The sequence below is a fragment of the Eriocheir sinensis genome, chromosome 26 (genome assembly GCF_024679095.1).
Source record: "Eriocheir sinensis breed Jianghai 21 chromosome 26, ASM2467909v1, whole genome shotgun sequence".
NCBI lineage: Eukaryota > Metazoa > Arthropoda > Malacostraca > Decapoda > Varunidae > Eriocheir > Eriocheir sinensis.
The window spans coordinates 5702149-5721354 of record NC_066534.1 but is presented as its reverse complement, the minus strand read 5'-3'; the positions used below and the strand labels follow the sequence as shown (position 1 = coordinate 5721354).

Here is a 19206-nt window from a genome sequence, read left to right as displayed (position 1 = left end):
AGGTTAAAAAGATTTCACTGATTTTTTAATAAAATATTTTACAGTGCCAACCTATCTAAAATTTTAAATTAGAGGAGTCTTATTATACACTGCATATTGGATATGCAATATTACATCAACTGTGAAGTTTTGTCTCTTAGTCTGCCTTTCTCTCAGAGCTTTGAGTGGTATGGCATTTACAGCACTGCTATGGTACTGCTTGTTCAAGGTGTGGGAGGGTGGGGAGTGACAGTGTTAGCCATACTGATTACAAAGTGAAAATTTTCATGAAGTTGAGGGGAGGTCCCACTGGCACCCAAACCCTACATATTAAGGCCCTCTATTCACATGGGGACTGACAGCACATGCAAGGGCAGGGAGAATGGATAAATTATGAAAGTGCAGCTGCCTGTCTATCAGAATGCCACATTTGACCCAGATATCCATGATATGTTTTTAGATATTTTCAGGGGTATGTACCCTCGTGGTGAAAACTGCTGATGCAAAAAGAATGTTGGTGGAGGACAGACTGCACATGCTTTTATGAGAATATCATTGCATAAAGTACAGACAAAAACTTACTTGTATCCAAGGTTTTGCAGTGACTCATTGATTTTAACAAAAACTTCATTTCTGTTAGCATGAGAAGCTGTTGCTGATTGGTGTTTGATATACAGGTCTAAGAGAAGATTAACAGCTTCATGACTCCAGTAGGTAATCTCCACCTCTGAAAGATAAAAGTAGAGTCTAGAAAGATGCAGTAAAAACAAAAAAGGTAAGGCAGAAGTATATGAGTATATGGGGAGGCAGTGGATGAGTGGTCAGCGTGAGGGTGCAGCATCCAGGAAGACACAGGTTCGCGTCCCGCCTGCTGCTACAACACAAACAAGCTGGCGAGTTTTTAGTCATCACCAAGTGGCCTAAGACTACCCACATGCTGTCCTGAAGACTATCTATCAACCTGGACTCTATATTCTCTCTAAAAAGAGGATCAAAGATGAGCACTGGAGGGGGGAAGAATGAGCAGAGCAAGATGGGAACCCCTATAAACACTTGCCTACACCATTATAAGCTAGAGCTGATCACAAAGCCCCATGAAGAAAGCCTACCAGCACCTACCAGCATAGACAAAAACGTAAAAAAATGAAAATTACACACACACACACACACCTGCTGATGTTTGTATTCACTCCAGACCCACTCTATTCCCCGGCATTGCATCTACACCTTCAAACTCCCTCTCCCTTGTGAACCCTGAATAATTGTTTCCAAACAGTGTTCACAAGGGAGAGTGAGTTTGAAGGTGTAGATGCAGTGCCGGGGATTAGAGTGGGTCTGGAGAGAATAGAAACATCAGCAGATGAAGTTAGAAAATTATTGGAAGAATTGGATGCGAGGAAGTCAGCAGGACCGGATGGTATATCAAATTGGGTGCTAAAAGAGTGTAACCAGCAAATAGCTGAAAAGTTGAGCAACTTGATTAATGTCTCACTAGCACAAGGGAAGGTACCGAGAGACTGGAAGAGGGCTAACATCGTCCCAATACATAAAGGAGGAAGTAAGTGTCATTAACAAGTGTAGTAGCAAAGATGTGTGAGAAAATTATAAAAAACAGATGGGTGGAGTATTTAGAGGAAAACAGTATATTAACAAATGGCCAATTCGGATTCAGAGGAGGACGGTCTTGTGTAACTAATCTGATCAGCTTCTATTCAAGAGTAATTGATATAATACAGGAAAAGGACGGCTGGGCACATTGTGTGTACCTGGACTTAAAGAAGGCGTTTGATTAAGTACCACACAAGCGATTAATATGGAAACTTAATCATGTTGGAGGTCTGGGTGGTTCAATATTGGATTGGATTATGGACTTTTTGATGAAGAGAGAAATGAGAACAGTAATTAGGAATAATAAATCAAGCTGGATGGAAGTGACTAGTGGAGTCCCCCAAAGATAGGTGTTGGCTCCGATTATGTTTGTAATATATATTAATGACATGACAGAAGGGGTGACAAGCTAGATGAATATGTTTGCTGATGATGCTAAAATAATGAAGAGGGTGGCTAATGAAGAAGACTGTGTAGCCGTGAGCCAAGATCTCGATAGAATAAGCGAATGGTCACACAAATGAGAAATGACATTCAATACAGAGAAGTGTAGCGTGATGGAGTTTGGTAAGAGCAGTAGACGAATATTGGTTAACTACTCTCTGAGTAATGAAAGAATCATGAAAAAACTGAAGAAAAAGATCTGGGAGTGATCATAACAGACAAGTTATCCTTTGGAAAACATATAGACTGGATAACCGGGGAAACATACAATCTTCTTAGAAACATAAAAGCAGCATTTACATATTTAGATGAAGAAATGGTGAAGAAACTAATAACATCAATGATACGTCCAAGACTGGAATATGCAGCATTAGTGTGGTCACCTAGACTGAAGAAAGAAATTAGAAAGTTGGAAAGAATACAAAGAGCAGCGACTAAATTACCGGAAACTCTAAGAGAACATACTTATGAAGAAAGACTGGAGAAATTGGGACAAACAACACTGAAGAGAAGAAGAGAGAGAGGGGACCTAATAGCATTGTACAGGATAAAAGAGGGATTGGAGAAATTGGACAGGGAAGACCTAGTAGTACGTGACAGAAGTGCGACAAGAGGCAATGGTAAGAAATTGAAGAAAAGCGTCTGTAGGAGAGACATCAAGAAATACAGTTTTCCATAAGGAAACTTAACAACATGGAACAGACTTGACAAGGAGACTGTGTGCGCAAAAACGATTCATGAATTTAAAGCCAAACTTGATAATAAGCTTAATGGAAATGGGAGAGCACGAGCCTAGTACGACTCTTTTCCTGTATTTCACAACTAGGTAAATACAACTAGGTAAATACACACACACACACACACACACACACACACACACACACACACACACACACACTTCAATTCAATGTGAAGAAATGTCATGTAATGGAAATGGGAAGGAGTGCAGGGAGACCAAAATGGACATATGAAATGGGAGATGGAGAAATATTAAAAAAAGTTCAAGAAGACAGAGATCTGGGAGTGACAATACAAGATAATCTACAGCCTGAGAGTCATGTTAATAGGATATTCGGTGATACGTATAGAATGGTGAGAAATATTGACATATGAACAAAGATTAAAGGAAATGGACCTACCAACACTGGAACAAAGAAGAGAAAGGGGAGACCTAATACAAATTTATAAATTATTGAGTAAAATGGCAGAAGTAGACAATGAGGAGTTGCTACTAAGAGAAGGAATAAACACCAGGAACACAAGAGGACACAGTAAAAAATTGAGGAAGGGAAGATGCTGTAGAGACATAAAGAAATATAGCTTCCCGCAAAGAAATATAGAGGTTTGGAACAGACTAAGTGAGGATGTAGTATCGGCCAAGTATGTGCAAAGCTTTAAGGAAAAGTTGGACAAATACAGATACGGAGACGGGACCACACGAGCGTAAGCCCAGGCCCTGTAAAACTACAACTAGGTAAAAACTAGGTAAATAGACTCACAGAGAGAAGGGAAAATGGGAAGGGTGTGGTGAGGGAGGGGCAGAAGTGAGTGTCAGGTTGTCCCTACACCCTTCTCCTTGTTTTCATTCTCTCTATCTCTCCGTTTCCTCCACTCCTTTTCGTTGTTCTCCCTTCTTACATCCTCTATCTGTATTTTCTTATCACTCTGTCCCTGTCCTCCCTTTCACCTTCCCTATTTACCTAATTGTGATATAAAGAAAATGAGCTACACTTATATTGTCCTGTCTCTGAGTATTCTTCTGCCCCACTCAACAAACCAGTTCCTGCGCGAAGTTCTTATTTCTGAAGCAAATGTCGGAAGTCGAAACAAGAATTATAGAATCATTTATGGGGACCCGTCATAACGACGAAACGTTTTAGGTCGAGACAGTTGTAACCCGAGGACCTCCTGTATGGGAAGTGTTTATAAGAGTGTGGGAAAGGTCAATAACAGTGTGTGAAAGGTTTGTAAGAGTGTGGGGAGGGTTTATAAAGCCTTAACACTTTCACTGCGCGTGGTGCGGGACGTGAGTATCCCCTCAGGCGCAGTCGGGCAGCCAAATGGGGGGTCTCTTTCGTCACAGCTAAAAACCAAAAACATCACTGGGAAGAGGAGGCCCAGATCTCTCCTCCGAACATACATGTACGTTCAGGGAGTGTTGAATGTGAACACTAACGTCAGTGTGTGCGTGATGATCAGCCATTTCGAGGCAACTGCGGACATCTATCCTTGAGATTCTGGCAAGGTTTTATTGCCAACTGCAATATTTACAACTATTTGGTCAAAGAATCAGTAAGGTGATAGGTGAAGCAATGCAAAATGCCGCTAAAGTGGACAAGAACATCCACCAGTTACTCGTCCGTAGATTATCAGCGCTGGGCTGATATGATTTTCCACCAAATTTAGTGGAGAACCCACTCAACTGGCAATCCTGTGTTGTGAGAAAGAGTATTGGAACACTCCCATATGCGGGAGATTTGAGTGTGGCTGGAGCTCACAGTGAGCGTTTAGCACCACCAGCAAATCCGCCTGACGCTCACTGCGAGCATTTAGCAATGAAAGGGTTAAAATATATATAAATAATAAAATAAATATAAGGTTGGTACTTCGCGGATTTTCACCTATCGTGGGGATTTCTGGAACTTAACCCCCACGATAGACGAGGGATCACTGTAGTGCTGGAGAGAGACAGATGGGCGGACTGTATATTTTTGGACCTAAAAAAGGCATTTGATAAAGTTCCACATAAGAAACTGCTGTGGAAATTAGAAAATATAGGAGGATTGGGGAGAAAAATGAAAGAATGGATGAAAAATTACCTGACAAACAGAGAAATGAGGACCATGTTAAAAGATGAAAAATTGGACTGGAGAAAAGTCTCAAGTGGAATGCTACTGGGATCAGTGTTAGTGCCAATAATGTTTTTAATATATATAAATGATATACCAGAAAAAGTAAAGAGATATATGAATATGTTTGCAGATGACACCAAACTGCTTGGAAAAATAAGAGATGTTGATGATTGTAATAAGCTGCAGGAAGATTTGAATAAGATACATGAATGGAGTATAGAATGGCAAATGGAGTTTAACGAAGAAATGTCACACAATGAAAATGGGAAAAAGTAAAAATAGACCATGTGGAGTGTATAGGATGGGAAGGACAATCATCGACCCAGTGAAGGAAGAAAAAGTTAAGAATCTTAACACAAGATACACTGACAACTGAGCACCACATAAATAGATATTCGGAAAACATACAGTTTGCTGCAAAATATTAGATTGGCATTTCACTACTTAGATGGGTTAGAGTATGCAGCGGTTGTCTGGTCACCAAGCAGGAAAAAGGATGTAAGGAAACTCGAAAGGATCCAAACGATTGCAACTAAGAGGGTACTAGAACTATTAAACCTGCCTTACGAGACTAGATTAGAGGAACTGGGTTTTCCAACACTGGAAGAAAGAAGAGAAAAAGGAGACCTGATAGCATTGTACAGGAATACAAGTGCAATGAACTTGTTGGAAAGAAATGATTTAATCGAGATGGAAGGGAGGAGGCAACTAAGAGGACACAGCAATAAATTGAGAAAGGTGACTTGTTTGAAAGACCTAAAGAAGTTCAGTTTCCCATACAGGAGTGTGGATACATGGAATGGACTAAACAAATACATTTTTGAAGTGAGCAGTGTCCATAAAATGAAGGAAAAGTTGGACAAATATAGATTGGGAGACAGGACTGTCTGAGCTTGAGCTCAGACCCTGTATACTGCAAATAGGCAAACAGGTAAATACACACACACATGCTTACCTCCTGTGTATTTGGACACATCAGGACTATAACAAACAGCCTCCTCTGTCTCTTTGACCTTTTTCATCTCTTCACTGAATGGGAATTTATTGTTTTGAGCATAACCTTGTCGTAGCAACCCAATATGAACTGCAATCTGTGGGGCACAATTTACAATATGTTAGCAAACAAAATATTACAGAAGGGAATATTAAACTGCATCCATCTTTAGGCTTTACTTGATAAAAGACTACAAACGTTTCTCTTTTCATTTTTAATCACAGTGCCCATTCAGACTGATGTGTAATTGGTAGCACATATCTTTGTAAAATGCAAAATGAATAATTAATGAGAAAATATAAATGGTTTGCAGGTGTAGCTCTTTTCCCGTATGTCACAACTAGGTAAATACAACTAGGTAAATACACACACACACACACACACACACACACACATAAATGCAGATACGGAGACGGGACCACACGAGCATAATGCCCAGGCCCTGTAAAACTACAACTAGGTAAATACAAATAGGTAAATACACACAAACGTGCTGCACAATGGCTTGCAAGCCTGCTGGGAAACCCACGGGCGAGATTCGCCCTCGTATGTGAGCGCAGGTGGGATAAAATGGCGGCTAGCCAGTACCAAATTGTATTTTCCCCATACGTACTGAGTGAAAAAGTGGGTGTTGGCGGTGGCCGAGTGGATAAGGTGGTAAGCGTGGGGTCGGACTGAAACACATCAAAAGGCAGATAATGTCTACCGAAAAAAAAAAATGGGTGTGGGTGGAGCAAAATGGCAAGGGTCAGAACCAAACTGTATTTTCTCCATAGGCTTAGTTATTCTTATGACGCAGTTTCCTATGGCGCGACCGTTGCTCAGAACCAATTAACCACGCCAAACGCGACTCGACTGTATGATGAAACGAAAGCTTTGTGAATCTAAAGTCAACGTTGATAGTTAAGTCATTAGTCCGTAGCTTTTACCGCGGGCCATTAGCATGCATTTCTGTGAATCTCACCCCAGCACGTGTGAACACGGTCACTCAACCGCTTGTTTCTCCAGAATTTTGTACAGAGATTCAAAGTCGGCTGCATTTCACGGGAAACTCATCGAAATTCTAGTCAGAAACTCAGTCACCAGCATGTCGGTTGTTTTCTCTTAAGGTTGGTAAGTTGTGGTCACAAGAAGAGCGTATCAGCTGATCGGTTCAGTAGCTATCCACGTGTTTATTCCAGTACCACAATGAGTTCCATGAAACTAGATCAGCCTGGAGTAATCAGGTTGAGCAGGTCTTGGACTTGAGACTTGTCCAAGCATAGCCACTGCCTCATCGTGTCTGGGTCCTCACTGTTACATACATTCTCATAGCATTTAACGGTAGCAAGCTGTAACACTCTCCCTGTGTCTCCGAGCTAACCACTCACGAACCAACACATGCTTTCTTTTCACTTTTTTTCTTTTTCTTCAGCAAACACCACAAAGCAAACTGCAACATCTGGATCCATTGTTTGTTTTGCTTTTCAGCTGATATATTCCAGAATGCAACAGTCCTCTGTGTGACCAAACTTGAGGAGATAATTTCGGTGGAAAATTCCCGAGAAGCTAGCCTGTGTGACCGCACCTTTAAGCTGTTGGTGTCACACTGGGCCTTTTTCCTCCAACTGCATTGGCAATATGGGCAACCGGCAGCTCCAACTTTTCCGGGTGTGTGTCACACACGGCCAAGGTCGGCTGTCCGTATTCACAATGTAAACAACCTGACTCTTCCTTCTGCCCCTCCCTCCCCACATCCTTCTCATTTCCCATATCTGTGTGTGTGTGTGTGTGTGTGTGTATTTACCTAGTTGTGTTTACCTAGTTGTAGTTTTACAGGGCCTGGGCTTACCCTCGTGTGGTCCCGTCTCCGTATCTGTATTTGTCCAACTTTTCCTTAAAGTTTTGCACTCTTTGCTGATACTACATCCTCACTTAGTCTGTTCCAAACCTCTATATTTCTTTACAGGAAGCTATATTTCTTTATGTCTCTCAAGCATCTTCCCTTCCTCAATTTTTTACTGTGTCCTCTTGTGTTCCTGGTGTTTATTCCTTCTTTTAGTAGTAACTCCTCATTATCTACTTCTTCCATTTTACTCAACAATATATAAATTTGTATTAGGTCTCCCCTTTCTCTTCTTTGATCCAGTGTTGGTAGGTCCATTTCCTTTAATCTTTCTTCGTATGTCAATCCCTCCAGCTCTGGAACCATTTTTGTTGCCATCCTTTGTATTCTTTCTAGTTTTTTTTATGTTTCTTCTTATGGGGAGACCACACTGCCTCCGCATATTCCAATTTTGGTCTAATCAAAGTGGTTATTAACTTTTTCATCATATCCTTATCCATGAAGTGGAATGCTAATCCTATATTTCTCACCATTTTATATGTATCACCGAATATCCTATTTACATGACTCTCAAGGTGTAGATTATCTTGTATTGTCACTCCCAGATCTCTGTCTTCTTGAACTTTCTTTAATATTTCTCCATCTCCCATTTTATATGTCCATTTTGGTCTCCCTTCACTCTTTCCCATTTCCATTACATGACTTTTCTTCACATTGAATTCCATCTCCCATTTAATACTTCCTTTCCAAATCTTGTTCAGGTCATCTTGCAAGTCTCTACTGTTTCTAATATGTCTTGAGGAGAAAAGAAGGAACTACATGAAAAGGTTACAGAGAAATGTGACGGTGGAGGTGAGAGGGAGACGGGAGATATAGTACAGGGAGAGTAAGATGTAGGTAGGGAGGCTGGTTAGGGAAAGTGGAGTGGATGAGGGTTTTTATAGGAAAATATCAGCAAAGTGCCAGAGAGAAGTAAAAAGAGAAGTGGGGGAAGGAAAGAGTGACATTTGTAGCATAAAGAGAGATGGGGTACTTGTGAAAAGGAATGAGGAGATTAAGGAGGTATTGAAGCAGAACTTTGAAACTGTAATGAATGAGAGTGTGGGAGGGAGAGCATAAGTGACAAGTGTAGGAATAAAGATCAATGTAGGGCAGCCAGATCCACAAGGGGAGGAGGTGGAAAGGGGTGAGACAGAGGAGGCAATGAAAAGTGTATGGAAGGGTTTTAAATGAAAGGATGAAGAAAATAAATGAAAAAAAGAGATGATGATGAACATGGGGATTTTAGGAAAGGGAGAGGTTGCGCAGATCAAATATTTGCACTGAAAATGCTAGTTCAAAATTACCTTGAGAAGGATAGGAAGCTGTTTGCTGCTTTCATGGACCTAAAGGAGGCATATGACAGGGTTGACAGGAAGGCTTTATGGGATGTTCTAAGGATATATAATATGGGAGGGCATTTGCTGGAGGGGATCAATTCCTTCTATAAAGATACAAGTGCCTCTGTGCACATGAATGGTGAGATGAGTCAGAGTTTTTGTGTTGGTGTGGGTTTGAGACAGGGGGGTTGGGGGTGATGTCACCATGGCTTTTTAGTGGAGAATATGTAGTGCATTCTGTACTACTTCATCATTATCTTTTGTCTACCTCTGCAAACTCTACCCTCAACTATTGCCTTCCTCACCCTCCTCATCCGTTCATCCTCATCCTTCTTCTCCACATGCCCAAACCCCCTCAATCTACTTCATCTTTTCATCTTCATACTAATGCAATCAAGACCCATTCCACCTCTCAGGTCCTCATTAAAAATTCATATCCCTTTAGGCTCATCATTCAGGGATGAACAATATATCCATCTAACCATCCTCATCTTTGTGGACAGAATCTTTGGCTTACCTCAGGAATATCTCGCTTTGGGTATCCAGTGGTAGAATACACCTTTGCTACCTGTAGCCAAAGGTCACTCGGTTGATGACTCAAACACTGGTTCACGTGAGACTCCAAAACATCAGGATAAACTTGCAGCAGTGCTCGTGACTCCTCCAGACACCACAGTTGCTGGCTTACCTCTGTGGAAGAGTTTACATCATCAAAGTTCTCTTTCTCTAAGTAGGAGGAGCTGTGATACTAGTAAAGTTCCTCCTATCATCCTTTAAAAAAAAATGTTTTCCACTAAAACCCTGCCTCATCAAACTCTTTCACTTCTGTCTAGTAACATAAAGTGGGACTCAATGACTAGATTTTTTCTTGCTAGTGATTTCAAGTCTAGGAATAGGAAAAAACACTCCTAAGTTTCATAACTAATGACCAAAGCTGCAAAAGTAACAAAAACATTCCCATTGGCTGGGAAGATCAAGTGGGCTGTCCTGCTATATCCAGTACCTAAACCTAAGTGCCTGCAATCAGTTGACTAGTCAGCCATGCAGTGTTGCATGACATTGTGCAGCTAGGATGACAGGTTACAAGATAGGGTGTAAGCCAAATGCCTGGAAGAGGGTTCAGGGGGGGTTGCACAAGGGAGAGGGAAGGGGTCCCCAATGTTTGTATACAAGAAGAGTCTGTAGTAAGATGAGTGTGGCCAGTGTTACCTCTCCTGCATCTTCTTGCCAAATGTTTTGTTCAAGTAAAGGGTCATTTATAACAGCTTCTGTGGGAATACTGTTAGGGGATATGTTGTGTGGGATACTATTTTTATTGTACACAGCTGATCCACTCCACCATTAAGCTCACCCTCCCACCTGTGGGGAGTTGTGCTCCCAATGGGTCAGATGAGCACAGGTGTGTGATGTTGCCCATGTTGCCCTGATCAGCCCTTGTTAACCTTCAGAACTTAACTGGGTTTAACACCTACAGTCCAGGTGAGTCTGAGGCTTGCCACATACAACTTCAGGGCTTTTTTGTTCAATCTGATGTGATTTCTACTTCAAATTATATAAAAACTACTGAAGCAGTGTAAGGCACTGATGTATATAGGATCATGTAGATAGAAATGTGACAAATGTATGTGTACACACATAGCTCGATGTGGCACCACCTTGTTTAGACTATGGTTGTTGTGAAAAGTGGCGACAGCTGCAGGAATTTGCTGAGGTGGACACCAGCTGACCAGAAAGCTGTCACCCTTGAGAGAGAGAACTCAGAACAGAGGACGTCAGAACTAGCTAGAAAGGGTCCGGAGGTGAGACATGTAGCCTCCGAGGTGTTGGCCTTTAAGGTGACTCCTCACACTCACTCAGACTGTAAGTATGTGTAAGCCTGTATAATATAGTTATAAACTTACACTACGTTTGAATACCTAAAGAGAGAGAGAAAAGACAGAAGTGACAGAAATACGTTCGGACAGTCTGCATCACTTCCAAGAAACAACTTATGGTAAGGCCTTTTGTCACCTCACTAACTTCCAATCAACTTGTGTGAAGTAAAGTAACTGTGACTCCAGCCTGGACAGCGAGGGCAACAGTGCAAGTCTAACTACCATTAACATAGAACACACAAATTACTGCAAACAGACACATATAAACAGGTAACAGCAGTACAAATATGAAACACATCATTGTTTACTCAAATCCTGTTTCTGCATTATAAAAACACCACTATTTCCTAGATGTCTTTGATTCATTACAGTGAAGTGATGAAATGAAGTATTTTTCATCCTACCACTACCCCGACTCCTCAACATGTGTTCAAGTGTGTGCACCCAGTCAAGACTTTGCCTCCTCATATCAGTCATGTACACTACACTATACTGATTATTTAGTCATTGGTTTTTTCTTTATTAGGTTATTTTTTATCATTATTATTATAATTATTATTATTATTATTGTCATGTTCACTACACTATACTGATTATTTAGTCATTGATTTTTTCTTTATTAGGTTATTTTTTATCATTATTATTATAATTATTATTATTATTATTATTATTATTATTATTATTATTATTATTTATTATTATTGTCATAGCTGGGCATGATAACAGAAAACCTTATTCTCGATACCCGATAACTGATAATGGAAAACCTTATCAGTGATAACCGATATTCGTTAACTGGAGACACAAATATAACCCAATATAAATCCACAATTCCGATACTAGCTAGCGATAAGTCCGATAGGCAAAAACAATACTGTATTGATATTTCAAATAAAAAACATAGATGAATTCAAATTTTCATTATCTGTATTTAAGAAAACTTACAAAACCTGAAAACCACACGCTGACACATACATATGGACGGTAATACAAGAAACACCTGAACCAGTGTTGTGTTATTTGGCGTCCCCACCGTCAAAAGCTGGCGCTTTTGTTTACAAAAACTGGTCTCTCGTGACCTGGCCCATCACTACTTATTCAGTTATTCTTGCTTATCACCATTAGCAGTTTAAGTCACTTCAGTAAAGAAGCACTGAAGCACTGGGAACAGGAACACTGGCACTCACTCCGTCACTCGAGATGCAGCTGAGAGGCCACGCGCCACGATGCCACGTGATAACACAAGCTGTTGGTTTCTGTTTCCGCTCTTTACAACGGGATCACAAATTTCAGGCAGTGAATAAACATTTTTGGGGCAAAGTTAAATGATTTTTCTCTTTGATATAGTGATTTTTGAGTCTAACATAAAAAATAACCTAGTGTTTTAATGTTGATGATCTAAGTATGAAATCTCTTCACCGACAATATTTCATACCCCGAAGTTTTTTCATACAACACTGGGAACCCGGCCATGCATGCGCAGTAGGAAGGAGACAACGTTTTTTTCTGGGAGGTGGAAAAAAGTAGCGATTATCGCTAGTTTGGTTACAAAAGTAACGAAGATGCCGATATATATATAAATAAGTAGCAGATGGCCGATAACCTGATTTTGTTATCAGCGATAAAGTATCGCGATAACTTATCGCAATAACGCCCAGCTATGAGTATAGGGATGGGCTAGAGTGGACAGTCGAGTGCAGCAGGGCCACGGGAGGGGGGGAGGCATGCAGTTAGCAAGTTCAGAAGAGTAGTCAGCATGAAAATATCAATAGAAGATAGAAAGAGAACCAACATGGCGGCAGAATTTAAGAGGTAGAAGACTATCAGTAAAAGGAGGAGAGCTGATGAGACGAAGAGCCTTAGATTCCACTGTACAAGTTGAAAATGCAAGCATGGGTTCCTTTTGTTTGCCACAAGGTGAGAGCCCTCAAAGTGGAAAACAATGGGAATGGGGTCTAAAGCTGGTGTCACACTGGACCAAAAATTTTTCCCCCAACCTCCAACTTTTCTGGGTGTGCGTCACACACGACAAAGGTCAGTTGCATAACTGCGCACAATAACAGAAAACCTTATTCCCGATAACCGTTAACTGATAATGGAAAACCTTATCGGTGATAACCGATATTCGTTAACTGGTGACACAAATATAGGCGATAACCGATAACCGATACAAATCCACAATTCCGATACTAGCTAGCGATAAGTCCGATAGGCGAAAACGATACTATATTGATATTTCAAATAAAAAACATAGATGAATCCAAATTTTCATTATCTGTATTTTAGAAAACTTACAAAACCTGAAAACCACACGCTGACACGTACCTATGGACGGTAATACTAGAAACGCCTGAACCGGTGTTGTGTTATTTGGCGTCCCCACCGTCAAAAGCTGCCGGTTTTGTTTACAAACACTGGTCTCTCGTGAACTGTGCATGCTCAGACCAGCAAGCGTAGACCTGTACAGTCTCACAAAGCTTTTTAACCGTAATCAAGAATTGCTGGAAGGCTGAATCAGACATACAATACCACTACCACCATCCCCGCTGTTTCTAGAATGACGCTCTGTACGAGTTGTATTTATATGTACAGAGTGTCGTTCAAGAAACAGCGAGGATGGTGCTACTGTTTGTCTGATTCAGCCTTCCAGCAACTCTTAATGTGTTAAAAAGCTTTGTGAGACTGTACAGGGCTACGCTTACTGGTCTGAACATGCGCAGTTCACAAGACCAGTTTTTTTTTTTTTTTTTTTTTACACCTATGGCGCCAGTATAGGCCTGCTTGAGGGGCCTGGATGGTAGTCGGCCCCAGCCCGTATTGGCGCAGGCAGGTGTTTATAGTGGCGCCATCTTCTATAAACAAAAGTGCCAGCTTTTGACGATGGGACACCAAATAACACAACACCGGATGCCTTCAATATCATGGCATGCTCACAAACGAATATGGAACATCAAATTTGAGGCAGTGAATAATCATTTTTTGGTCAAAGTTAAATGATTTTTTTCTTTGGTGTATTGATTTTTGAGTCTAAGATAAAAAAATAACCTAGTGTTTTAATGTTGATGATCTAAGTATGAAATCTTTTCACCGAAGATATTTCATACCCTGACGTTTTTTCATACAACACCGGGCGCCCGGGCCATGCATGCGCAGTAGGGAGGAGACAACATTTTTATTTTTTCTGAGAGGCGGAAAAAAGTAGCAATTATCGCTGGTTTGGTTACAAAAGTAACGACGATACCGATATATACTTAAACAAGTAGCGGATGGCCGATAACCTGATTTTGTTATCAGCGATAAAGTATCGCGATAACTTATCGCGATAATGCCCAGCTATGGTCAGTTGCCCGTATCCACAACTTAAACAAACCAGTCGCCTTGTATCCACATGGCACTGTTTGCAAAAGTAAGGGCTGTTGTTGCTTGTGCTGCTGTTACTCAAATTATGGATTTATTGCTACAGTTGAATGGAAGGAAGAAGCAGTTGTGGGTATGATCATGGCTTCAAAGACGAGAGGACAGAAGTGTTTACCCAAACCAACAACTCACTCCTGGTTGGGCATACGGGCAACTGTGGTTGCTCCTAGCCCCAACAGTTGGAAAAAAACGCCCAGTGTGACAATGCCTTCAGTTCGCATTGTACACTCGCAGATGTAGCACTCGCATGCTCATGTCCGCTTACGTTTGTGCTCTAGTATACAATCTTTATATTTTCATCACTATATTATTACTATATTATTTATATTTATATTACTATACTATATTATTTATATTTTTATCATTGCTATTTGTTAGTAAAATTATTTTTATTCTGTATAAAATAACATTTAAATTATTTTTGTTATTATTTTTTAGGATCTGGAACACATTAACCCTCTCGCGCACAATGACGCGTTTCGTGTCATCAAGGGTAAAAAGGTCCTGGTGCACGATGACGTGAAACACGTCATATAAGTTAAAAAAATTGATTAAAAATTAAGTTTTCGGTGAAAGTGCGTCAAATTTAGGAGCGTCATTTGGTAGGTTAAGTTTCTTAATGGTAACATATGGCAACCTTTCTAAGGAACATAGATGAGGAGGAGGGAGGAGGAGTGGAGGGAGGAGGGGTCGGTCACCTAAAAAAAAAATGCAGTTTTCTTGGTGTAACTCGGGAACTAATAGGCATATGAGGATTTTGAGGATACCATAAGAATCCTCACTAAATTATGCTTCGAAACATATATTTGGTTAAAAAAGTTGGACAACAAAAGGGAAGAGTTGGTACTCAGGATTTATTGTCTACAATACTCTATACAGAGACTTGAAACGAGTTTGTATTATTTATTTTCCTCTATTTTTATTTGCGCATGTTCTAGTACAAGTCTTTATGAAGCCACTGATACCAAATTTATTGGAATACAATATATCTGTGAGGGTAAAATACGTCCAGGAATGTAGAGGCGGTGGCAAAAAAAGGACGGTCGGGCCTGAGAAATGCATGGTGAGTGGAACAAAAACTAATTGGAAACTTACGGTGCGTGAGAGGATTAATGGGGTTCACATTAATTCAAATAGGTAAATTTGTTTTGGTTTACGAGTTTCTTGGTTTGCAAGCAAATTCCGGAGCGAATTAAACTGGTAAGCCGAGGCATGACTGTACTAACAATATTGTAATAGATATTTTAGATTCAATACTAATATAAACAAAAACAAGGCATGATACTTACCAGTTAGGGGTGGGTTTGGGACCTTTAAACTGTCCTTTAAAAATGCATATTTGGCAAAAATTATCAATGAGTTGCCATAGGCCACATGTATCTGTATAAGAGTTTAACCCTTTCGTTGCTAAACACTCGCAGCGAGCACTAGCGTAATTTGCAGGTGATGCTAAACGTTCGTTGCAAGCCCCAGTCGCACTCAAATTTCCCGCATAAGAGAGTGTTACAACACTATTTCTCACACCACAGCATTGCCAATTCAGTGGGTTCTTCACAAAATTTGGTGGAAAATCATATCAGCCTAGCGCGGAAAAGCACGGAAAATCTATGGACGAGTAACTAGTGGATGTTGTTGACCAATATAATGAAACTTTTAACACAGCTTCACCTATCACATGACTGATATTTTAACCAAATAGTTGTTAATTTTGCAGTTGGCAATACTGCCCTGCCAGCACCCCATCATCAAGAGATCTACTCAGTAGTTGCCTTACGGCTGACCGTCGCGCATGTATAAATGTACGTTTTCACAGGCAACACCGCCTAAACGTGCCTGTACATTCGCAGGAGAGGCTTACTTTACCGAATCTTATAGATCTTGGCCTCCTCTTTCCAATTGTGTTTTTTGTTTTTTTATCTGTGATGAATAGTTTTTGAGATACAAAGTTTAAAAGAGCGAGCACTAGTGTCACTTGCTGGTGGTGCTAAAAGCTCACTGCGAGCGCCAGTCGCACTCGCAGCAAAAAACACCCTCTGAATGTGCCTGCACACTTGCAGGAGAGGCTTACATAACCGAATCTTATAGATCTTGGCCTCCTCTTTCCAATGGTGATTTTGTTTTGTAGCTGTGATTAATAGTTTTCGAGATACAGCGGTTAAAAGAGATCCCCTTCCCCTGCTTGGGTGCCCGAGCGAGCATGAGGGGATAGTCTCGTTGCGAGCGCTTAGCAAGGAAAGGGTTAAGTGATTTTCAATAATTTTCATAATTTTTCAAAATATTTGAGGTGGGCAGCCCCATATAAAGCCCCTTTTAACGAGAATTACAGACTCAAGGCTGGATGCTACAATGGGCTTAATTTCTGACCTTATGAATGGGGTAAAAAAAAAATTGTGTCATTCAAAGCCTTAAACGCTCAATTTCTCTACCTGTCAACTCAACACAATCTTCCAAACAGCTAACCCACATTTTTCTATAATACTTAGCTGTCCCCTTCATCTACTTTCAACATTCTTAGGTGTGTGTGTGTTGGGGGGGGTGCACACATTAGCCCTTTTGGACAGAGTAGAGTCAAAGGCTCTTTGTCTCAACAACTTCCCTTTTCTTACTGGCAGCCTTCTGCTTCTTAAATTGTCACAACGTTGCCTCTCTTTCTACCTTCCATTGATTTTCATGCTGACAGCTCTTCTGAGCCTCCAAAGCCAATGATGGCCAAAGCCATCATCCATATGTGAAAGAGTTAAAACTGTTACTGATGTAAGGAAAACTGGTCTTGATTAGATCAAAACAAACAAAATGCAATGAGAAACCATGTTACGTGAGTGAAATAAAATATTGCTGCTTATAGATTACAAGTAATGGACAGTATGAAATTATAAGCTTTAGTATTCACTAAATTCTCACACTATTCAAGACCCACTATATGAGAAATATTTCTGCATTCTCTCGTTAAGCAAAGAATACACTATGAGATATAACTTACGTAGACGAAGACGATATTTCCTCTTGGTTCTCATCTCCATTGTTCGTGATGTCTGAACATGTGGCCAACGGCCATATACTCCATACACTTCAGCAAGTTCTCTGTAGTAAGGTACATCCCTCCGAATAGCTCCTGGCAAGCTGTTGTGGTGCTGGCATTTTTCAAAACCCTTTATCATGCCTGTGAAAGTCTCCTTCAGTTTGAATGTTGTAAAGCACAACCCCTCATCTTCAAGTCTCTAGAAAAAGAAGAAAAAAAATTAAAAAGATAAAAAAAATCAGAGAAGCCTTCATATATTATCTTCATAGGATATACTTTGTTTTAGCATTAAAAATACCTTGGTAATTTCATCCCATAATATTCGGTTATCTATTTTTGGATCCACAAAACGGCTCATGCAGTCTTTATAGGCTTGCAGAAGGATACGACAACCCTTGGATGGAAACCTTTCTGAAAACATGATATTCAGTTTAATATTTACCTTCCCTGTAGCAGTATACTACACTTGTAAAGATATGTTGCTTACATACTATACTAGATTCTGTAAATCATGTGATAGAGAATAATGGGAAATGAGAAATATCACATGAATAATCTTCAAGTTCTTACCCATTTTGACTGAACGCCCTACTTTTTTCTCATAGTTGTTTCGGCGTTGAGGGACATACTTCACCAGTTCTTCAAGATCTTCCTTGTATGCTACTACTTGTGGCTCAACATTTGGTATACTATTGTGGTCAACCATTGTCTTGAAGAGTGTTACCATGTTGCGCCACCTTCCCTCAACCATATGTATTGTGTACCTGTACAATAAAATTCATTAAATGGTCAGAATGTAAACAGATTTTCTATGACACTGTATATATATAAGGATAACCCTCAGTTTGTTCAGCAATAATAATTTTCAAATATTGATTATCAGAGCTCTATCAGTATAAAAGATAACCAGGAAGGATTGTGGAGGTATTGCTATATATGGTTTAAGGGTGGGGCTCTGATGACATTGAAGTCTACTTTAGTAACTGGCTGGGTAGGGCTCTGATGACAGGTAAGTCTTAGTAATTGTATTAATAAATTCAGATTAGGGTGTTCAACAACCATACTTCCTATCTCTGATTTGGTACGATTTTGACCCACAAAAATGAAGCGTGGTATATCATTCATTATATTTGTTAACACATACATACATAAAAGAAAGAACAATTATATTCATAACATTGTTTTACATGTGCTATAGACAGTGGGATATGCTAACACCAGTGAATGTTACAGCAAATTATGCTGACAAGTGTTTTATTGATTTTTTTACAGTAATGGAAGCAGCTCAGGGACAAGAAAGACAAAAACAAAGAAGCTTGCAAAGTGCTGCTCCTGAAAAAAAAAAAAAAAAAGAATGTGGCCAGAAGAGGTCAGTTTTTGAGGGAGAGGTGTCTTGATACTCCCCTGTTGAGAGAGTTCAAGTTATAGGCAGGAGAAAATACAGACAAGGAAGGAAGTTCCAGAGTTTCCCAGAAAAAAGAATGAAAAATGAAGATGCTGGTTAACTCTTGTAAGGAGGATTTGTATAGCAAAGAGACAAGCAAGAGTAGAAGGTTGTGTAGTGGGGCTGCAAGTTCAGAAGAGCAGTCAGCCTGAAAAATATTGATATAAAGCAGAAAGGGAGGCAAAAGTGTGACAGAATTTAAGAGATAAAAGACTGTCAGTAAGAGAAGGGGAGTTAATAAGATGGTGTGTGTGGAGCCCCCCACACATGAGATGCATACTCCATAGATATAATCTAGGAGAGAGAACAGAACTGGTTAAGATGGCACAAAAAATATGATGACAGTAAAACAAATAAAGATGCTACAACTA

At 40.1% G+C, this 19206-nt stretch overlaps 1 protein-coding gene across 3 annotated transcripts in view; it reads right to left on the bottom strand.

Moving 5' to 3' along the window:
• The window catches only part of LOC127003719 (uncharacterized), a 58560-nt gene extending 40418 nt beyond the window's left edge, over window positions 1-18142 (bottom strand). For 2 of the 3 annotated variants that reach the window (XM_050870663.1, XM_050870665.1), the window contains exons 1-6: window positions 17962-18142; window positions 17690-17802; window positions 17353-17590; window positions 9599-9771; window positions 5839-5974; window positions 562-706 (exon numbers count right to left, since the gene is read on the bottom strand). In XM_050870663.1, the coding sequence (XP_050726620.1) occupies window positions 562-706; window positions 5839-5974; window positions 9599-9771; window positions 17353-17590; window positions 17690-17802; window positions 17962-18142 (986 nt within the window). The remainder of the gene's footprint in view (window positions 1-561; window positions 707-5838; window positions 5975-9598; window positions 9772-17352; window positions 17591-17689; window positions 17803-17961) is intronic. The other variant, XM_050870664.1, reaches the window with a different exon arrangement.
• Between the last annotated feature and the right edge of the window lie 1064 nt (window positions 18143-19206).